Source organism: Schistocerca americana, chromosome 2, assembly GCF_021461395.2.
Source record: "Schistocerca americana isolate TAMUIC-IGC-003095 chromosome 2, iqSchAmer2.1, whole genome shotgun sequence".
NCBI classification, from domain to species: Eukaryota; Metazoa; Arthropoda; class Insecta; order Orthoptera; family Acrididae; genus Schistocerca; species Schistocerca americana.
Genome location: NC_060120.1, coordinates 1,024,916,384 through 1,024,940,437, shown reverse-complemented (window position 1 = coordinate 1,024,940,437; position 24,054 = coordinate 1,024,916,384). Strand labels below are relative to the sequence as shown.

The 24,054-nt window shown below is 42.9% G+C and overlaps 1 protein-coding gene across 1 annotated transcript in view; it reads right to left on the bottom strand.

Annotated features, from left to right (window-relative positions):
* The window catches only part of LOC124595610 (dehydrogenase/reductase SDR family member 11-like), a 121,699-nt gene that overhangs the window by 16,021 nt on the left and 81,624 nt on the right, over positions 1-24,054 (bottom strand). The window contains exon 5 of the mRNA XM_047134427.1: positions 101-244. Within this exon, the coding sequence (XP_046990383.1) occupies positions 101-244 (144 nt within the window). The remainder of the gene's footprint in view (positions 1-100; positions 245-24,054) is intronic.

The window sequence follows — 24,054 nt, the reverse complement described above, 5'->3', positions numbered from 1 at the left end:
AAATGATTCGATGAACGCTCTGCCAGGCACTGAAGTGTGAATTGCAGAGTAACCATGTAGATGTTGATGTAGAGGCCCTATAAGCCCACTGGCGACTTACCATCACGTGCGGCTCCTGAGACAGCATGTACAACACCGCCTGTGCCACGTCATCTGGCTGAAGGCAAGGGGAATCCCACAAGGCTCGGTTATCTTCACTCACGTTCTTCATGATCTCCGTCTTCACCAGCGCTGGGGATACTTCCTGAAACAAACGTTTACCACTGTGTAAGAGCACCTCGTGTTCGTTTTAAAATACATAAGCGTAATTACCAGGGCTGTATTTAGGATCCATAGACACGGAGGTTTAACCTGTGGTGCAAGCCCTGTAAGTACAGTACTCGTAGTAGCTAACTCGCAAATGTGGAATTTTACCGGAGCTTTGAAGTTAAAATCCTATAACTCAGTATTTAATGTTTATTACATAAAGCGATCAGAAACAGTCTGAAAAGCTTGTAAGTTTGTCGCGGGGTGTTGTACTGAGAAATAGCTGTTAAGAAAAAAATTCGATGCGTTGCACCGTTCCCAAGTTAATTAGCACTGAAGTTACCCAGTCATGTCGTAAGCGCGCAAATTCAAATGGCCCGCCAGATATTATTAGTGTCGGTTGTCCTCCGGTTTTCGGTGATTTTCCTACATTGCTTCAAGCAAATGCTGGGATGATTCCTTTGAAAGCGACCGGCCTATTTCCCTTCCCATCCTTCCCTAATCCGATGAGACCGGTGACCTCTCTGTTTGGTCTCTTCCCCCAGATCAACCAGTCCTCTCTAGCTGACCGGTTCGTAGGTCCCATCGTTACCTCTAGATGTCACTCCGACGCTAATTAAATACGAACAGATAGCAATAGACACATCACTACTGCAAACAACTTATACATGCAAACTATCATCATGATTCAGTCTACGTATAAATGAAAACCGTATCAAAGTCTCTACAGTAGTTCCTACGATACTCCGTCACATGTAGACAGAAAACTGCGGCATGGGCTTTAACATATAATGTTTATAGAATGTATAACATTTTAGTACATGGTTTATCATTTAATGAACAGCTGATAACGAAAATTTAAGAGCATTGAAATCATTAAGGTATTCCACAGGATTTAATAACATCACTACAAACTACATCTTCCTTTTTTTGGGTCATGTCTTCTGACTGGTTTGATGAGGCCCAGCACGAATTCCTCTCCTGTGGCAACCCTTTCACCTCAGATTAGCACTTGCATCCTACGTCCTCTATTATTTGCTGGATGTCTTCCAATCGCTGACTTCCTATACAGTTTTTTCCTTCTACAGCTCCCTCGAGTACCATGGAATCATTCCCTCATGTCTTAACAGATGTCCTATCATCCTGTCCCTTCTCCTTATCAGTGTTTTCCACATATTTCTCTCCTCTCCGATTCTGCATAAAACCATCTCATTCGTTACCTTAACAGTCCACCTACTTTTCAACATTCGTCTGTAGCACCACATCTCAAAAGCTTCGATTCTCTTCTGTTCCGGTTTTCACACAGTCCTTCAATACCATGCAATGCTGTACTCCAGACGTACATTCTCAAAAACTTCTTCCTCATATTAAGGCCGATATTTGATATTAGTAGACTTGTCTGGGTCAGGAATGCCCTTTTTGCCACTGCTAGTCTCCTTTTTATGTCCTCCTTGCTACGTCCGTCACTCGTTGTTTTACTGCCTAGGTAGCAGAATTTCTTAATTTCATCTACATCGAGACCATCGATCCTGATGTTAAGTTTCTCGCTGCTCTCATTTCTACTACTTCTCATACTTTCGTCTTTCTTCGATTTACTCTCCATCCATACTCTGTAACCATTAGACTGTTCATTCCATTCAGCAGATCAGGTAATTCTTCTTCGCTTTCACTCAGGATAGCAATGTCATCAGCGAATCATATCCTTGATATGCTTTCACCTTCAATTTTAATTCCATTGCTCAACTTTTCTTTTATTTCCATCATTGCTTCCTCGATGAACAAACTGAACAGTAGGGGCGAAACATTACATCCTTGTCTTACACCTTTTTAATACGAGCACTTCGTTCTTGGTCGTCCACTCTTATTATTCACTCTTGGCTGTTGTGCATATTGTATATGACCGGTCTCTCCCTATAGCTTACCCCCATATTTCTCAGAATTCCGAACATCTTGCACCATTTTACGTTGTCAAACGCTTTTCCCAGGTTGACAAATCCTATAAACGTGTCTTGATTTTTCTTTAGTCTTGCTTCCATTATTAACCGCAACGTCAGAATTGCCTCACTAGTGCCTTTACCTTTTCTGAAGCCAAAGTGACCGTCATCTACCGCATCCTCAATTTCCTTTTCCATTCTTGTCAGTAACTTGGGTACATGAGCTGGTAAGCTGATTGTGCGGTAATTCTCGCACTTGTCAGCTCTTGCCGTCTTCGGAATTGTGTGTATGGCGTTTTTCCGAAAGTCAGATGGTATGTCGCCAGACTCATACATTCCAGACACCAACGTGAATAGTCGTTTTGTTGCCACTTGCCGCTACGATTTTAGAAATTGTAATGGAATGTTATCTATCATTTCTGCCTTATTTGACCTTAAGTTCTCCAAAGCTCTTTTAAATTCTGATTCTAATACCGGGTCCCCTATCTCTTCTAAATTGACTCCTGATTCTTCTTGTAGCACATCAGACAAATCTTGTCCTCATAGAGCCTTTCAATGTATTCTTTTCACATATCCGCTCTCTCGTCCAACAGTGGAATTCCCATTGCACTCTTAATGTTAGCACCTTTTGTGTTTAATGTCACCGAAGGTTGTTTTGACTTTCTTGTATGCTGAGTCTGTCCTACCGACATTCATTTCTACTCCGATTCCTTCACATTCTTCATGCAGCCATTTCGTCTTAGCTCCCCTGCACTTACTATTTATTTCATTCCTCAGAGACTTGTATTTCTGTATTCCTGAGCCTCGCAGAACATTTTGTACTTCCTCCTTTCGTCGATCAATTGAAATATTTCTTCTGTTACCCATGGTTTATTCGCAGTTACCTTCTTTGTACCTATGTTTTCTTTCCCAACTTCTGTGATGGCCCTTTTAGGGATGTCCATTCCTATTCAACTGTGCTGCCTACTGAGATATTCCTTATTGCTGTATCTATAGCCTTAGAGAACGTCAAGCGTGTCTCGTCATTCCTTAGTGCTTCCGTATCCCACTTCTTTGCGTATTGATTCTTCCTGACTAATGTCTTAAAGTTCAGCCTACTCTTCATGACTAATGTGCTGTGATCTGAGTCTATAACTGCTCCTGGGTACGTCTTACAATCCAGTATCCGATTTCGGAATCTCTGTCTGACCATGGTGTAATGTAATTGAAATCTTATCACCTGGCGTTTTCCAAGTATACCTCCGTCTCTTGTGATTCCCGAGCAGAGTATTCGCTATTACTAGCTTAAGTTTAGTACAGTACTCAATTAGCCTTTCTCGTCTCTCATTCTTCGTCCCAAGCCCATATTCTCCTGTAACCTTTCCTGCTACTCCTTCCCCTACAACTGCATTCCAGTCTCCCGTGGCAGATTTTCATCTCCCTTTACATTGTGTATTACCCTTTCAATACCCTCATACACTTTCCTTATCTCTTCATCTTCAGCTCGCAACGTCGGCATGTATACATGGACTATCGCTGTCGCTGTTGGTTTGCTGTGGATTCTGATAAGAATAACCCTATCACTGAACTGTTCACAGTAACACACTCTCTGCCCTACCTTCCTATTCATAACGAATCCTACTCCCGTTATACCATTTTCTGCTGGTGTTGATATTACCCTATACTCATCTGACCAGAAATCCTTGTCTTCTTTCCATTTCACTTCACTGGCCCCTACTGTATCTAGATGGAGCCATTGCATTTACCTTTACATATTTTCTGCCTTCCCTAGAACGTTCCATTGCCTTCTGCATCCTAATGCCACTGATTTTTGTTGGTTCTTCCGCCTTCAGGGGCAATTTCCCACCCCTAGGACAAGAGTGTGCTCTGAACCTCTGTCTGTTCCTCTGCCCTCTTTGAAAAGGCCGTTGGCAGAATTAGGATGACTTCTAATGCCGGAAGTCTTCGACCGCCAATGCAAAACGGGTAGTAGCTAAAACTTACACATTATTTAGTCTTGCCCTAAACTTTACTTAATTATGTACAAAACAATAAAATTCCACAAAAAGGTTACTTCTTTTATCAGACAAGTATTGCAGTATTATTATTATTATTATTATTATTCCCCTGTTTAATCAATAATGTTCCAGGGGTTGGCACCTGTTTAACTCTGGAACGACGACACAGTGAATCCACAATTCAGAGATATAAAACCACCTGCGGTTTTTGTTTGAATTAAGGGAAGGTCGCGTCATCAAATTGATGTAGGATATCTCGAATGAAAATTTCTGTAAACCCTCGTTGCCAGTTTGTGAAAGCCTCTTCGCTGCTGCTGTGGAGGCCAAGTTGACACTGTTGTTACGATATGCCGAGTTTGTGAGTTCGTGAAACGGCTTCTGGTGTAGTACACCGCTAAGACAATTTCCCCCTGCAACTATTACACAGCTATGCCCCAGCGTGAGGTAATAGGAAAGGAGAATGAAGGTTCTACAACACTTCAAACAAATTAGTAGCAAAGACACACAAATGACTTAAAAAGGTTTACTTATCTTTGTGACTTGTTGAATAATGAAGTCTGCAACCTGCCCTGCGTAAAATACTACACAAAAATGGCCCTCAATGGCTGAGTGTAAATAATCGTTGGTAAACTACTCATACATAGCAAATGCAATTTACAACTGTCTGTTCACTTCTAAGACTTAACTAACCGATATTCCCTGACTAAGTCAGCCCTGGACGATGACCTATAACCAAGTGGGCCAGAGCTGCTCTTATATCTTTCGAGTAGGCTTCTGTCCATTGTCGTCCGGTAATTGGTGTACTATACTCGGCCGGAAATTGGCCGAGGCGAAGTCGATATCTTCATCCTCAGCGCCGCCCGTGGTGCTGGTCGAACTCGCGCAAGTGACGAGTCTCTATGGCACTGACTCCAGTTCCCATCTTTGTGCCCGTGTTGCTTTTGCCCTGGATGTGTCTTGTTCGGACGGCACAGCAAAACTAATCATTAAAACGAACGTCAATTTATTGAGTCACTTTAATTCGATTCACATATCAAGTGTTGAAAAAAAAGTGTAATTTTTCAACGAATTAAAATCACTGGGTATAAAGTACAATGATGAATCCCATTTATTCAAGGAAATTAATTAAAAACTGTCTTCGGAATTAATTTTGAAAGCAGAAGGCACCTGAGAGCTATTTGGATGGCTGTTAACTTCTTGATCAAACTACACTCCTGGAAATTGAAATAAGAACACCGTGAATTCATTGTCCCAGGAAGGGGAAACTTTATTGACACATTCCTGGGGTCAGATACATCACATGATCACACTGACAGAACCACAGGCACATAGACACAGGCAACAGAGCATGCACAATGTCGGCACTAGTACAGTGTATATCCACCTTTCGCAGCAATGCAGGCTGCTATTCTCCCATGGAGACGATCGTAGAGATGCTGGATGTAGTCCTGTGGAACGGCTTGCCATGCCATTTCCACCTGGCGCCTCAGTTGGACCAGCGTTCGTGCTGGACGTGCAGACCGCGTGAGACGACGCTTCATCCAGTCCCAAACATGCTCAATGGGGGACAGATCCGGAGATCTTGCTGGCCAGGGTAGTTGACTTACACCTTCTAGAGCACGTTGGGTGGCACGGGATACATGCGGACGTGCATTGTCCTGTTGGAACAGCAAGTTCCCTTGCCGGTCTAGGAATGGTAGAACGATGGGTTCGATGACGGTTTGGATGTACCGTGCACTATTCAGTGTCCCCTCGACGATCACCAGTGGTGTACGGCCAGTGTAGGAGATCGCTCCCCACACCATGATGCCGGGTGTTGGCCCTGTGTGCCTCGGTCGTATGCAGTCCTGATTGTGGCGCTCACCTGCACGGCGCCAAACACGCATACGACCATCATTGGCACCAAGGCAGAAGCGACTCTCATCGCTGAAGACGACACGTCTCCATTCGTCCCTCCATTCACGCCTGTCGCGACACCACTGGAGGCGGGCTGCACGATGTTGGGGCGTGAGCGGAAGACGGCCTAACGGTGTGCGGGACCGTAGCCCAGCTTCATGGAGACGGTTGCGAATGGTCCTCGCCGATACCCCAGGAGCAACAGTGTCCTTAATTTGCTGGGAAGTGGCGGTGCGGTCCCCTACGGCACTGCGTAGGATCCTACGGTCTTGGCGTGCATCCGTGCGGCGCTGCGGTCCGGTCCCAGGTCGACGGGCACGTGCACCTTCCGCCGACCACTGGCGACAACATCGATGTACTGTGGAGACCTCACGCCCCACGTGTTGAGCAATTCGGCGGTACGTCCACCCGGCCTCCCGCATGCCCACTATACGCCCTCGCTCAAAGTCCGTCAACTGCACATACGGTTCACGTCCACGCTGTCGCGGCATGCTACCAGTGTTAAAGACTGCGATGGAGCTCCGTATGCCACGGCAAACTGGCTGACACTGACGGCGGCGGTGCACAAATGCTGCGCAGCTAGCGCCATTCGACGGCCAACACCGCGGTTCCTGGTGTGTCCGCTGTACCGTGCGTGTGATCATTGCTTGTACAGCCCTCTCGCAGTGTCCGGAGCAAGTATGGTGGGTCTGACACACCGGTGTCAATGCGTTCTTTTTTCCATTTCTAGGAGTGTACTTATCAAACCATGGGCATTTGACAAAGGCAGCAATACTGGCTAAGCTCGGTACACGCGCTTCGTAATAAAACTCTGAACCAAATAGCACCAATAAAGTTTGAAAAGCGCTTACGAGTTGAGAGCAGCGCAGACTACAAGGAGCGCAAACGCTATTCGTTGCAGAGCAACAAGAAATGCCAGGCTAGACCGAACATCACTCGTAACCTTGGCGGAAAAGACGTCGCTCTGCGATGCTAGACAGGATCGCCCAGCAACCTGGCTGCTCCCCGACTCCTCTCCAACTCAGCTCCCTCTGCTATTACACACAGAGAGAGCCAATCCCCGGATTTGCCATCGTGACAGGCATGAATGTCTTTTTCCTCACTACTGTGCTGGGGAATCCTTCGTAAATTTTTCAGTTTGCGGCTGTTGTATTTCCGTAGACTAACCAGAAGTTGGCAAACCACGTAACTCTCTTTCCATATTGGCTGTACGTTTATGTCGCTCGTTTCCCACACTGTGTACGAAAATATGGCGGCTTCCCCTCTGCTATGCTTCCAGGAAGTCCCCATCTGCCTTTCTCACAGTCTTCAAGAGCCACACAAAAAGCAGCTCAACACACAGCAGAAAGATCCCTATTACTACCACTAGCCAGAGAATAGCCTTCCCAGACGGCTGTCTCAAGCGTCTTACGCTGCCCTTGCGAAAAATTCTGGGAACATCTCGAGTCGTAGCTATTCAACCACACGAAGCCTCTGGCGTGTGGGTGGCCACGCGCCTCTTGTCTCACCAGCAGATCAAGAATTCTGGTTTTTGCGAACACAGAATTTCTGCTACACCTGTCCAGTCCTCCTCTCAGAAAGTCCCGGTCAATATACTCGTAACACATAACGCAATTACTGAAGGTCGCATACTAACATGTGACTAATCAATATAGTACAATGTTCAGTTAGTTCACAACTGTGATGGTGCCTTCGGTTTCTACCGTAAGTATCATGCAGCCCAGGCGAATGTCCCTCACAGCATAATACTGCCCCCACCAACCTGCGTCTGTGGCACAGTGCATATTTGGAACAGAAGTTCGTCTGGATGACAAGAAACGTGATTGATCCGACCAGAAGAAACGTCTGTATGGGCCCAAAGACCAATCTCGATGATGCCAGTCCAACTGTAATGGTAACTGATGAGATCAGTGCGTCAACAAGGCAACCAGAAGTGTCATCTGCTGTGGAGCCCATGTTCAACCATGTGTGCTGAACGGTTTGCGCCAAAACACTTGTGCATGTATCAGTATTGTACGAGGACGTGCTGAAGAGTAATGCTTCCGAATTTTTTATGTGATAACTCAAAACATTTTAAATAACACAAACCTTATTAACATTCTACAACTTTATTCTTCATGTCTGCATATTTATTTTTGAACATAGCCACCATAGCCACGACCAGTTTCTTAGCGGCACAGTCACTGTGTAATGTCTGACTTCGTTGACAGAACCACAACCTCGCCTCTGCTTGCAACTCTTTATGTTTTGCGAACATGAAAATCTGATGAGGCCAAGTGGGTCTGGATGGAGGGCGGTTGATGACAGTGAATCCAAGGTGCCGGATTGTTTCAGGCGTCATAGCGCTCGTGTGTGGTCTGACATTGTCAATCTGAACGAGAGAGTAGTCCATGTATGGACAAAATCTTCAAATTGATGCTTTCAGTTTTCTAAGGGCCTCGCAGTACCTTGCAGAATTTATGGTAGTGCCTTTGGGCATGAATTCGAAATACATCACACTTTGACCATTCAAGAACACTGTGAGAATGATTTTGTTTGCTGATGGCACCGTCTTGAACTTTTCTGGAGCCGGTGATCCCTTGTGCGGGAACTACATTGATGCTCTCTTGTTTTTGAGGTCAAACAAGTGAATAAACACGTCACCTATCACAGTTGTGTTAAGAACCCATCACTCTCGCTCTCAAAACGCGAAAGAAATTGTTGACATACGTCAAAAATCCTCCATTTGATGTCTCGAGATAGCATGTGAGGCACGAAGGGTGCAAAAAGTTTTCTGTGTTGCGGTTCTGCCAGTGATGACCTGTACACGCTCTCGTAATACGCCACACTTACCTGAGAGCTACTGACGTTAACACAATCATCACCGTACACAGCTCTCATTCTCCTATGGAGGCACGTTTTCTGCGGTTAGAAACGCGATTACAATATACTGTTTCTCAAGTAGCGGCTTATTTACGTTACCACAACCGCCATATTAGACGCTACAATGCGGAGCCCTCTAGTGGCAGAGGGAGGTAACTTGCGTCAGCGAGCGGGAAAGTGGACTGAGTGATATGCAAGACATGTAATACCTGAACTGTTATTAAGGACAGAATAAAATTTCAGAGACATTGCTCTTCAGCACATCCTTGTACTTTGTGTGATTCAAGGATTCTGACACAGATCGCTGCCCTTTCCTGGTTTACAGAGGAGTCGAGCTTCCGACCTCTATGTTATGTTATGAGGTGTGGACGTTCAACACATTGTCACCTACTGGTCGTTTCATCGTCCTTCAGCCACTTTTCGTAGATGTTCACAATAGTACTACACAAGCAGCCGCGTAGCCACGGAATTTCCGAGATCTTCGTTCCCACATGGCGGGTCACAACAACGTTCCCTTTTGCCGAAGTCGCTTATATCAACAGATTTCTCCCTTTTGCAGCCCGTATCGAGACTAGGCTGATCTCCCACTCGTCTATATTTCACTTATACACACCTACAGCTACATCTACAGATGTACTCCATATGCTACCGTAATGTGTGTGTGTGAAATCTTATGAACTTAACTGATGTCATCCATGCCCGAGGGAGGACTCGAACCTCCGCCGGGACCAGCCGGCTGCCGTAATGTATATGCGGAGAATACCTTGTATCACTGTCTTCTTTCATGCTTCAGTCGCAAACAGAGTGAGCGAAATGTACACGTTGTTGAGCTGTTCCAGCGTCATGACCAGCCACACGCTAATGGTGCTGTGAGGAGGAATAATGTGGTGTTGAAGATGGCACTGACAGCAACCAACTTTGCCCATGCTCTTCTGGCGCCTGTCAGGACTATTAATAGATGGAGATTTTACAGGGTATGGTCCACATCTGAACAGGACTGGGAGGGAATATTGATACAGCTGATTCTCGAAAGTATAGTGGGTGGATCTCAGGTGACATATGGTCAAGTACCTGTCGTCACCAATAGGAAAAGTATTTCTGTTTTAGGATAAATCCAGAGAAAATACTTCCCTGTCTAACGAGAATCTCTAGCTGTTTAGAAAATTCTGAAAAAATCGCTCACAACAAGAAAATAACATACCAAATTGTACACATACTACATGTCATAAAGAAACAAAAATCATTGGGAAAAGCAACATGGGATATTTCACAAACTTAACAATCCTTCATCAAAACATACAACAACAACAAAAAATACAACTGAAGTTAAGCTCCAGTCTATGAACTCCACTGTAGTTTGTGTCACTGAGCGTTGGTGTAGAGGCAAGGAAATCCAACATGTAGTATTATCATTGTATGAAAGGACACACTCTTAGTTTAGGGCTAGTTCAAAGAGCAGAGGATCATGCATTTATTTCAGAAAAGGAGCACAGTTCAAATCAAGTCATGACCTTAGTACAGGAAGTGAACTTAAACATTTTGAAACATCAGCTAGAAAGCTTGTTAAGGCACAGAAATTAATCATCTTACGTGTGTATCAGTCTCCCAGTGGTAGTGTTTGCGCTTTTTTCAATAAATTAACAGAAGTTCTAGATAAAATGTCAAGCACAAATGTCAAAATAATTTTGTGTGGGGACATAAACACAAGTGCCACAAATGAAACTAGTAGCACCTCATATATAGGTTTCAGAGATTTGGCATGTTGTTGTGGGTCAATAGTGCAACAAGGTTTCATACAGTGACAACGTCAGTAATCAACCTGAAAGGGTACAGTACCGCCCGACATTGAGATAGGTACAACATTCTTCGTTATTCTTGTCATAACAACATATTTTTTATAATAATAACTCAATTTCATTTAAAACACGGAAACCGGATACCAGTGTAGGAAAGAATGACAATTTATTTATTTACTTGATCACATGTGCACTCCCACAAAATAAATCCCTACACCAATTTGGTGAGACCTGCGAAATAAATGAATGTATGGTCGTCTGCTAACCACAGATAGTGAATGTGCAATATATGATCATCTTTGAGACGAGGCTTTGGTCACCTTTGGTGGAACCAAAGAGATGAAATTTACCTGAGCTTTGAGCACCTGAAATGTGGCTGACCAATACGGTAACATGGTGCACCCCCACCTCGATGGAGGTACGAGCTGACCTGAAGAACGGCCATGTTCCAGCACTCTGCCGCTGGATCTAGTGTTTGTAAGACCTGTCTTAGGTGTGCTCCATAAAGACAAAAGAGTGGAGACATGGTATGCATGTGAAATACTTCAGAGTAGTTTGGAATAATAATTTCTCTATTTCAGGAACTTTTGTGGGGAGAATTAAACGTCAGGCAGGTAATATTAAGGGCATTGTAGTAATCTTCGGAAGTGACCAACGGTCACAATGAAACCACGTGTAGCAGTAAGTTGAAATACTTCCGAGTGCTTAAGTTAAGCTGAATTACTAGCGTGTGTACTATAAGTTGGAAATATTTAAGAAATGGCGTGTGCAGGACTTGAAATTAGAGACGAGTACTTCCACGTGGTGAGTACTGTGTGAGTCTCAATCTGTGTATGAGACAAAGGATAAAGAGAAGTACTCGTCCATGGTATCAGTTGAGGACTCGCGTGTGTGATGAATATGTTCTTAATATTACTTTGCGTGATATGTTTCCGTGTGACGCTTGATTCAAACTATAATACTCTGAGAGAGGAGCAAGGTGAGTCAGCCGTCTATCCAGCAACGCCACTTGGCTTGCATTGCACAGGAAGACGTGAATATATCCTCCAGAGTTCGTAGTAGGAAAGAAAAGTTACGAACTGGGGCAGTGTTGTGTGAAACTGGGATGAATACTAATTGAAGTGGGAAAGCTGAAAGTGATGTGATTATGATGTTGTGACTGTTCCTTGTGTTGTATTCCATGTTTCAGTGTGGTGTATGTCATGTAATTTAAGTATGTGTGGTTTGCATGGGAGAGTAGCAAGGTAGTTTCAGAGGTAGTGGGTTATGCATGTTCCTTTTGTACCGCTCGGTCTGGAGGAAAGTTTCGTGATGATGGTTGTGAGAGTCGAAGTGTGAGATATAGCAAAAGATCCACCATCCTATCCAGAAAGTGCACTGCAACGTTAAATAATTACGAGACCATAAGATAGAGAATCACCAATGCAAAGCCATGCCCTCTGGGCGGAATTTCTCATGTGTTATTGTTGTAGGTTATAGAATTTGTGTGTTTAGGTTATATAATTTATCTGAATAAATAAGATAGTGAAAAGAAAAAGATTGGTGGCCTTTTCCTTCGAATTGTATGTTGTCATTATATCCAGAATTTATGATGTGTGCGCCATTCATATTCAGTGCGATGGCCACGTGTTGATCAAAGCCGTTAAATAAAAAAGAAAATGTGGTATTGCCAGTGCGTAGTGAACAGTCAGAGTTGTGTAAATTACTAACAGTCAGATGTGCGTTTCCGTTGCGTAATATTCAAACTGGAGAATAACGTGTAACTTAATTGTGAGTACTAGAGTTCATGTTACTCGATAAATAAGAATGAGTCCACTCGCTTGGCAGACCACTCTTCTTGCAGGCCTGACTGCTTGATGCCACAGTAGGAGCACGGCATGTGGGTGCCTCTCATAATTCGACCCTGCTAGGTTTTTCCTGTTAGGGTTTGATGTTAAGATTTTTTTTGATGAGATATATTGTGATAGCGCTAAGAAGTAAAATTTTTTGTTTGCAATTTCTTTCTGGATTGGTGAGGATCTTTTTTTTTATGTAATTAATTGCTATATCGTCCAAGGCTGGAAGATCGTTGTATAATTTTTTTTTTTTTTTTTTTTTTGCGTGATGTCCGTAGTAACTAGGTCGCAGTCGAAAATTGTAGTCACCACGGGGGAGAGTGATTCTGGGGTGAACGTAGCAGTGGAACAGGAAGTAGGTGTCGATCTTGGGTTAATGAGCGAGAACAGCAAACACTCGGAAGAGGCTGAATTGGTCTGCGGACCGCGGCTAGGTGATCCTTTAGGCAGCGGGCCTTGTCCACAAACGGGGGCTTTTCCCGACGACGCGGGCGAGCCGGGACTAGGTCCGGTATGCAGTTGAAGTGTAGCTACCCTTAGCGAAGCTACGGTTTCTCAGGCAAGCAAGGTGAGCGCACCGAAAGTAAAAAAAAAAAAAAAAAAAAAAAAAATGGTTCAAATGGCTCTGAGCACTATGGGACTTAACATCTGAGGTCATCAGTCACCTAGAACTTAGAACTACTTAAACCTAACTAACCTAAAGACATCACACACATCCATGCCTGAGCCAGGATTCGAACCTGCGACCGTAGCGGTCACGCGGTTCCAGACTGAAGCGCCAAGAACCGCTCGGCCACAATGGCCGGCGCACCGAAAGTAGCAATTGACAATGTGCTACTGCAGTTTTTACAGAGGATGGATAGAGATAATAAGGAAAGATTGGAAGCGATGGATAAAAATAATAAGGAAAGATTGGAAGCAATGGATAAGGGAAATAAAGAGACAATGAGGAAGCTACATACAGTTATCGATGAGCGTCTGTCTGCAGTTGACAATCGGTTAGATAAGGGGGAGGAGAATCTGGGTGCGTTGAAGCAACTATGTGACGCCGTGAAAGAAAAAGCCAATAATCTGGAGGTACGAATAATTGCAATAGAGAGTGATATTACAGAACGTAGGGACGTGTTGCCGGATGAGCGAATCAAAGAGGTAGTGGAAGACTTACTTGCAGATAAACAAAGGGCATTAGACAGCGTGGAAGCTCAAGTCACCCGGCATTAAGTGGCGCTAAATAAACACAGGGATGAAGTTGCGGAGGTAGTGGTCAGAATGAATACGATTAGCGCAGACGTAGAAAAGATCAGTATAAGAGGCGAAACAGGCTCTGACAGTACGCAGCGAGAGGTCTATGGCGACCAGGAGGAGGTACAATCACTATTACAGTTTAAAAAGGCACAATTATAAATAAATAGGAAACAGAGGGAAGAACTAGCACAGTTGCAATTAGCGTGCAGTAGCGAAGGTGAAACACCACCAGGTAGATTGCAGAGGAAGAGTGAGATAAATTCAAAAAACGAAAATAGGCAGAAAGAGGAAGACGAACTCAGAGAGTTAGAAGAACGGTTGTGTCGGATAAAACAGGTGGCAAACCCAACTGGGTGTAGTCCAAGGTCAGAAAACATAAATGCTGAAGAAGAATGTAGGAGGCACTTCGTGTCGGTACAAACGTACACTTGTTTTCCGGATCCAGATAACTACCAACATCCATGCCTGTGGCTGTCTCAATTTCAAGATTCATTACCTTCATCGTGGGGACCGCTCCTCACAATGAAGTTTGTGTAACCATTTGAGGGACGAGGCTAGAACGAAAACGCAGGAAGTTATTAAAGACTGTAGTAGCTACAAGATATTTTGTGACAAGTTTTTAAATGAATTCTGGTCGAAAAGTAAGCAGGACCAGGTTAAGCAAAGCATATTAATAATGCCAAATTGTAACGAAGGTGGTATAAGAGATCCTGTGGCGTGCTATCAGGAAATTCTGAGACGAAATAGGTATTTGGATGTCCCATACGAACCTGGGGAGCTCATTAGGATCTGTATAACGAAGTTGCCAGTGAAATTGCGCAGAGATATAGTGATAGCAGGCAGAGGCTTAGACGATTCTGCGTCATTTCAGCACTTGTTACAGGAACTGCGTAATGAGAGCAACATTGTGAACGGAGACACGACTCATAGGTCAGACAGAGTCGAGGATAGGAACGGCAGAAACTATCAGAATGACAGGAGAGCATGGAATCAGAGGAATGACGGAAATGGAAGATGGCGAGGAAATAGGGGGCAGAATTCATGGGGATATCAACCGTCAAACCGGGAAAATAGAAAATGGGACAGAGATGGAAGAAGAAGGGAAAATGAAAATGATGGGCGAAGAGAGGATAGGCAGTCATTGGGTTCACGACAGGACAATCACTGTCACAATGACGGAGGGACAAGAAGGTGACTACATGATAGATGGGTACAAGCCAGGACTATTAATGATGTAAATATTAGGTATATCGATTACGGAAAACTAAGGGAGAATCTGTTAGAGGAGGTAGGAGATGTGGGGAGTGAAGTCCACCCAATAATTAGCGTAGAAATAAATAATATAATCGTACCTTGTGTCATCGACACAGGCAGTGTAATGAGTGTTTTGAGGGAAGATGTGTTTAAGTGTTGTAGTCTTACAAAACCATGGCCACCGTTGCCATTGCAAAGGACAACAGTGAGAGGGGCAGTTACAGGAAAGGGAATTGAGGTGAAGTTACAAGCGCAGGTAGACTTTGTGTGCCAGGCGAAGAGGTTTAGTACAGTGTTCATGATTGTGTCGTCTCTAACTGTTGAAGGGATACTAGGCGTTAATTTTTTGAGCCAATATAAAGCAGTCGTTGACATGAGAAATGGTTCGATGGTGTTGAAACGAGATTAGGAGGAAATTACATTAAGATTCGATGATTGCTTATGTGCTAAAGATAACGCACACTTAGCATTATGTCTGGCGGTAAAGTCCGGTAGTCAGGCACAGAATACGGGGTTCGAACAAGAGAAGAAGGAAATTCATAAATGTTTGGAGGAGGAGATCAGGGAGAAAATCTGGCGTTTACGAGGGACCACGGTCTACGGCGAATTGCAGAAAATTTTATACGAGAACAGGAAGGTATTTAAACATGATGCGGGTACAACAAGACATTTTGTGTATAGATTCAAAGTCAAGCCCCATAAACAGTTTAGGGCCCAAGTGTACCCGATTCCTGTTGTGTACAAAGAAAGAGTAGAAGCTGAGATCGAAAGCATGCTAGAACAAGCGATTATCGAACCAGCATCCAGTCCGTACAACAGCTCCTTAGCCTGTATTGAAAAAAAGGATGGGTCAATTGGACTAGTTTTGGATGCAAGAAGGATTAATAACGTAATAGAGCCAGAGACAGATCGGCCATTCACACTTGACGAATTGCTGCAAAGGTTTCACGGGATCAGAGTTCTCAGCTCAGTTGATTTGAGAATGAGTTTCTGGCAGGTACAGTTAGATAGGGGGTGTAGAAAATACACTGATTTCTTGTGCTACGGGAAATTGTATCAATTTCGGAAACTACCATTTGGGTTAAATGTATCATCCGCGGCGTTTATCAGAGCGCTAAATAATGTCAGTCCTCATGAAATAAAAGATAAGGTAACACAGTACGTGGATGATGTCCTGATAGCAGAGAGAAACTGGGAAGACCACAATAGAACGTTAAGCATATTGCTCGGTGCATTGGAGAGACATGGGGTAACCGTGAATTTGGGAAAGTCAGAATTTGGACGAAAAGAAATCGAGTTTCTAGGTCACATTGTGACACCAGAGGGAATAAGACCAAATCCAGACAAACTCGAAGCAATCAGAGATTTTCCGGTGCCAAGAACAAAACGTCAGCTACGGGGTTATTTAGGATTAATCAATTTTTACATGAGGTTTATTAAGATTGGGGGTGCAGCGACACCCAGACTATGTCAGCTGACTGGAAAGAAAACGGTATGGAATTGGGACCCCGTCGCGCAGGAAGAGTATGAGGCGTTAAAGAAGGCACTGCTATCGGCACCTCTTCTCGGGCATCCAGACCTAGGGAAAGAGTTTTGTATGGCCACAGACAGTTCCCGTTGTGGACTTGGGGTAACATTGTTCCGAGAGCAAGAGCAAGGAGGAAAAGTATTGCAACAACCTATTGCATTTGCGAGCCGAGTGCTTAGCAAAGCTGAGAGAAATTACACGGTAACCGAGCCTGAAGCTTTGGCAATAGTATGGGGTTTTAGTAAGTTTAGATACTATTTGTATGGGAGGCATACTAAAATCTATACTGACCACAAGTCACTACAGTTTCTGATGTCGGCCAAACTTAACAATAGACCTCGCTAGGTGGGCACTCTATTTACAGGAGTTTCAGTTTACAGTCATGTATGTTCCTGGGCCACAGAATATAGTGGCAGATGCGTTGTCAAGGAACCCAGTACGTCATGGTCAATGCTTGATGAGGAGGTAAATGAGAACAGGTATGACATATTGTATATGCAGGGCGTGCCGTTCGAGAAATACATAGGGGCGGTACTCACAAATATCGCGAAAGAGCAGGATAAAGACGCGTCATGGAGAATGGTGAAGGACAGAGTTAGAGCGAACCTAGATGCCAATATAGCGCGCTTTTATACAATTCAGAACCGGGTCCTTTTCTGCCGTAGAAATCCGAACACACAGGACTGGGTGTTGTGTATACCAAATGAAATAGTCAACAAGCTGATCTGGTACACGCACCTAAGTTACGGGCATTACGGGGCAAGGAAATGCTGTAAGAAGTTAAGGGAATCAGTTTATTTCATTAGTATGGAGAGGAGGATCAAGAACGTGCTTGGTAGTAGCAAATTGTGCCAGAAGGCAAAATCGTTAACTATCTCATGCAAAGCACCGCTTTTTCCGATAGTTCCAGGTAGATTGAGGGAATTCGGAGCAACAGATTTGTTTTGCCCGCTGCCTAAGTCAGTGCAGGGATATAGATATGTTTTAGTAGCAGTGGAATTGGTGTCAAAGTATGTGACTTTTACCGCATTGAAACGTGCGACAGGAAGGACAGTAGCAGCAGCGATCGTTAAAAACTTTTTGCGAGAAGTAGGAACTGTAGAAAAGTTCATAGCTGACAATGGACCACAGCATAGATCCAGACAATGGCTAACCACACTGAAGAGAAGAAGGATAAAACCGGTGTTCATATCCCGCTACCATGCTGCAAGTAACCCCAGTGAAAGAGTGGTAAAAGAACTAGGAAAGTTGTGTAAGATCTATTGCCATAGGCAACATAGAAGTTGGAGCATTTTTCTCAAAGATTTTCGGGACATCCTCAATGAGCTACCACATGGAGCAACTGGTTTATCACCAATTACGGTACTAAAGAATGAACCACCACCAGATCGAGTCAGGGAGCTGGTAGATTTTCCGCGATCAGGAAACCAGAGGCACACAGAAATTGTCAAGGTTGCGATAGAGCGTATTAAGAAAGCAGCTAAGGATAGGCAGGAGAAGCAGAAAGGAAAGACCCGTAAGATAGAATTGGCAGTAGGAGACAAGGTTCTAATTAAAACTCATCGATTATCAAAGAAGCTCAGATTCCTAACTAGCAAATTCTTTACGGTGTATAGTGGACCAATCAGAGTGAGGCGGGTTGTCCATGAAAATGCTGTACTGATTGAGACGATCAAGGGAAAACATCCCGTGGGCTTCATCACATTTCTAATATCAAATTATGGAAAAGTTAAGGATAGATCGAAAGTAGGCAAGTTATGGTAGATGGTCAGTGTATTTATTTGTGGTGTATTAACGTTGTGCAGCGTCAAATCGAACGTAAGAATTTTCAGGCGGGATGTCAGGAAGTATGACGGAATAGACTGGTCGAATGAATCATGAACAGGAGTCGACAGAGTGGTGTATGTATGTATTTTTTGTCATATGAATAAGGATCAAGCAGAAACGACGTGATGATTAATGAGTGGATAAAGATGGTAGATAGAGAGAGAAGCGACGTGACAAATAATAGTGGATAAAGGTGATATTTAAGGAGAGAAGCGACGTGAAGCAGTGTGATTAATAAAGAGAGATTCGACGTGATGAAACAGTGGTAAATGAAGGTGAGTAGGATTAATAATGTGGAGATGTCTGAGATGTATGTTACAGAGAGGCCTGTGTATGCTGCAATCGAGATTGATGCGAATGGCGAAGGAAGACCAGGAAATGATGGAGTAATGGACGGCCGAAGAGCCGAAATACGAATGAAGAGATGAGGACAACTGCACAACGTGAAAGGACATAAAGGGAGTATGAGATCCAGATGGTGAACGTTGTGGAATACTGACGTAAGATGTAATATAAGTGTATATCTAATTCTTACCATAACATTTGCAATATGAAAAAAATAATTTTTGTTGTTGTTGTTGAAGCTTGGTACCAGTATAACTAATCAAAACGGTACCAAGAATGTGTACAGTTATTTTGCAGGATGAATAATTTGTGTATTTTTTGTTCTTAGATGAAATGTCGCAATTCTAAAGTGATATTTAGCAGGATGAATAATCGGTAAAGTGAATGCAGAGGTAAGCCAATGGAGAGAGGTGCCAGAGTGAAAGGACGTAATCGGAGTCTGGAATGCTATCTCCGAAACAACTCCATGTGTTATGTGGTTGAGTATAAGGGAGCAAAGGTATGGTATGTTGACGTGAGTGTGGTGGTGTTAAGGTTAGCTGACTTCTAGACCTATTCTGTTGATGTAGTAATGGATTGAATGAGAAGGAAAATGTGGTGTCAGTTGAATGAGAGTTGTAGAGTAGTGTGATCAATGCGCACACTCCTGTAGAGGGGATGCTACCGATCCATAACTAAAACATTATTGTGCTTTTTTGTTTGATTTGGATGAACCTCAATGGCAGGTCAGGATCTGACATCATGTGGATGGTACATACATGTCCTAGAAATGTTGTTATATATAATAAAAGGTACAGTATATAAAGAGATACTAATTTCAGTCTGTCACAAGCACAAAGGTGCATTGTATGTTGTAGATTTAGAGTCATCAGTTTCTAAAATGTTTATTGTGTTAGGATGTTAAAGTAGTTTACTATTTAACACCATGTGGTACATAATTGTGAGCTGTGTAGATTATGTCTTATTTTTTTGGTAGAACACTTTCAAGGGGTATTAATTTCAGTCTGTCACAAGCACAAAGGTTCGTTGTATATTGTACTTTTAGAATCAACAGTTGCTAATATTTTCACTGTGATAGGATGTTAGAGTTGTCTACTATTTGATACTGTAATTATGAGCTGTATAGATTGTTTCATATTCCTTTTTTTTTTTTTTGACACTTTCATGTTTTTTATGAGGGACGACAGATACAATCAATAGCACAAGTGTGGGCTGTATATAGAAAAGGGATAAATGTTAATATTGTATGTGTAGAAAACTAGGGTGTATGATTTTATGTTCTTTAGAACAAAGATTCTTTTGTTACCAATGTATCTAATAGATCATACATGTAATCAATGAGTATTTAAATACTGTAAGAATCTCCTGTTGTCTGTAATGTTGCGCGATGCACGGAAGCGTCTGACTGATTGGGTGTTGTAGCGCTGAGGCGCTATGCAGAACGCGCATTACCGCTAGCGGGAGGCCAAGCTGACGTCGCCATGGGAGAGGTGACAAAGCCGCTGCGCTCCCCACTCCACTGTCAGTCGGGGTACGCTCCACGCGCCCACTACAGCACGTCAACGGCCTGGGGCGACACGCACGTACTACTGGCCATTCATAAGTTCCGCCGCCCTTACGACTGGAGACAGTATCCCGCGGAGGCAACAGCGGATGGTTTCTTCTGCACAATGGCTCGCGCGGCGGCAGTGCGACGGCAGAGTGAACAACGCGAGGCAGAGTTCGGCGGGCATTTTTTTAAAAGCAACTATTGACTAGTACTGGACTGTGGAGCCGTGAAACAAGATGACTGCTCGTATGTCTCCATAAGGTGGAAAGTGAAGGACTGGTGTTTCCACGTTGTGAGTGGTGGAAAAGATTTTGTCTTTAGCAGACAGGACGATTGTTTTGCTTTGTCTTGACCACTGAACGGTGGGATCCAAAAAACTTTTGGCAGTGACTTGTTAAGTGTGCTTTGTAAATTGCATGTGGGACGCTTGTTATACTTAAAGAGGACAGTTGTCGTATGATGACTAATTATTGTCTGAACGCAAGAAACTAAAGTGGGACATTGTCATTTGCATTTGTAGTAGGAGACATTTCTTGAATTGGTGCGGGAATAAGTGCTGTTTGTTGGAACTTACGACTTTTAATTACACCACGAATTGAAAGGACAGAACCGTGGGTAATAGTAGTTGTAGGGCCATTTCTGGACGACCAGATTCCTGTGGATGGTACTCTGAGAGTGACTATGACATTTGTGTTTAATGTGTTCAAAATGCCGATTTGAGTGACTTAAAGACTTTCGTCCGGGTAACCATGGGAGAGCTTTGACACCGAGGCAGTGTTTCTAGGAAAACTATCAGCAACTTTTTGACCCCAAGAAAATCACAGAATGAAATGATTCCGTGTGACTCGCAAGATAGGGAATAATGTATTTGTACTTGTAATTGTGTAATTTTTTTATATGTTTCATTCCTGAAGGGACAGCAAGTGTAATTGTATTTCATTAACATTTGTGTTTAGAATAGTTGGCTTTTTTTTGTTTGTTCTGGGTTATCAAGTTCACGTAGCATGTTTATCAGAATATTTGGTATAATGGTGCTTTGATTATTAGCCAGTGGCGTAATACTAAAGTAGCGGCTCTTGTTGCATTAGTCAGTAAGGTTGTCACAGGGGACAAGAGTTTGCATTACACAACAAATATCGGAATTAACTGATGCATTTTGATGACATGGACAGTAATGATCTTGTTGGTGTGTTGACTGAAGCCACTTATTTGCATTATCACAGCGGTGATATTCCACATTAAAGTGTAACGAAGGCTAGTCGAATTGCAAGTTCTTGTCGTCTAAATGTGTAACAACAGAGAAATGAGCAGTAGAGTAAGATGCGAGAGCTACTGGTGGATTCAAGCACTTATTGCTAACTATTTACTGCGTGTATTGATCAACGTTGATGGACTGACTAGCTCAGCAGCAGGTATTTGTACTGGTGGACAAGGATAAGGTTAAACTCACAGTCGAGTAGTGGTGGCAACTCCTTAAGTGATGATAGTTAATGAGGTATGACATGATGTCTTAGATGAACTATATTACGTAACCAGTATGTAACTTGTGGTATATTTCATTGTTTTTCTTCTCAGTTTTATTTCAATGTAGGTTTGATGTATATTTTAGAGTACTGATATGGAGCCTGACATTATACATGGAACTAGTGTACGCAATTGTTTCTTTTGTTGATTTTGTTTTGTATTTAGACATTGCCGTGTAAAGATTATTACAACGCAATTTATGAATGTCAGATTACTTGCTCTGTGTTTGGACGGTGAGCTATTTAAAATTTTATAAGTACAATTAGTATTTTTTCTATTTGTTATAGAATTAGTGAAGTTTGGATTACTCCTAAAAATAACGGAAATCCCGGTAACTAAGCAAATTTTTATCTCACCATTATTATTTATTTGTATGATGTAATGTTTTATTTGTCATTTGGATTGTTGTAAATTTGTATGTGTACGTTACTCCGGATTGTGGAGAATACAATAATGCAACAACTGTGTCAATAATTTGGTAAAGTAACAGCATTTGGTCGTCTATTTGAGGTCACCAGGGGCTAAGGTCTCCTCCTAGTTATTATGATGACTTGCTACGTTTGTTCGAATACAGTTTTCTTTAAAAAAATATGTTCAGAACTACCCTCGCATTGCAGGGATAGTACCGTGCCATTTTTTTCTACATGGGTAGCCGGTGGTGAAAGGGTACAGTACCGCCCGACATTGAAATAGGTACAACATTCTTCGTTATTCTTGTCATAACAACATATTTTTTGTAATAATAACTCAATTTCATTTAATACACAGAAACCGGATGCCAGTGTAGGAAAGAATGACAATTTATTTATTTAATTGATCACATGTGCACTCCCACAAAATAAATCCCTACACCAATTTGGTGAGATCTGCGAAATGAATGAATGTACGGTCGTCTGCTAACCACAGATAGTGAATGTGCAATATATGATCATCTTTGAGAAGGGGCTTTGGTCACCTTTGGTGGAACCAAAGAGATGAAATTTACCTGAGTTTTGAGCGCCTAAAATGTGGCTGACCAATACGGTAACATGGTGTGCCCCCACCTCGTTGGAGGTGTGAGCTGACCTGAAGAACGTCCATGTTCCAGCACTCTGCCGCTGGATCTAGTGTTGGTAAGACCTGTCTTAGGTGTGCTCCGTAAAGACAAAAGAGTGGAGACATGGTATGCATGTGAAATACTTCAGAGTAGTTTGGAATAATAATTTCTCTATTTCAGGAACTTTTGTGGGGAGAATTAAATGTCAGGCAGGTAATATTAAGGGCATCGTAGTAATCTTCGGAAGTGACCAACGGTCACAATGAAACCACGTGTAGCAGTAAGTTGAAATACTTCCGAGTGCTTAAGTTAAGCTGAATTACTAGCGTGTGTACTATAAGTTGGAAATATTTAAGAAATGGCGTGTGCAGGACTTGAAATTAGAGACGAGTACTTCCACGTGGTGAGTACTGTGTGAGTCTCAATCTGTGTATGAGACAAAGGATAAAGAGAAGTACTCGTCCATGGTATCAGTTGAGGACTCGCGTGTGTGATGAATATGTTCTTAATATTACTTTGCGTGATATGTTTCCGTGTGACGCTTGATTCAAACTATAATACTCTGAGAGAGGAGCAAGGTGAGTCAGCCGTCTATCCAGCAACGCCACTTGGCTTGCATTGCACAGGAAGACGTGAATATATCCTCCAGAGTTCGTAGTAGGAAAGAAAAGTTACGAACTGGGGCAGTGTCGTGTGAAACTGGGATGAATACTAATTGAAGTGGGAAAGCTGAAAATGATGTGATTATAATGTTGTGACTGTTGCTTGTGTTGTATTTCATGTTTCAGTGTGGTGTATGTCATGTAATTTAAGTATGTGTGGTTTGCATGGGAGAGTAGCAAGGTAGTTTCAGAGGTAGTGGGTTATGCATGTTCCTTTTGTACCGCTCGGTCTGGAGGAAAGTTTCGTGATGATGGTTGTGAGAGTCGAAGTGTGAGATATAGCAAAAGATCCACCATCCTATCCAGAAAGTGCACTGCAACGTTAAATAATTACGAGACCATAAGATAGAGAATCACCAATGCAAAGCCATGCCCTCTGGGCGGAATTTCTCATGTGTTATTGTTGTAGGTTATAGAATTTGTGTGTTTAGGTTATAGAATTTATCTGAATAAATAAGATAGTGAAAAGAAAAAGATTGGTGGCCTTTTCCTTCGAATTGTATGTTGTCATTATATCC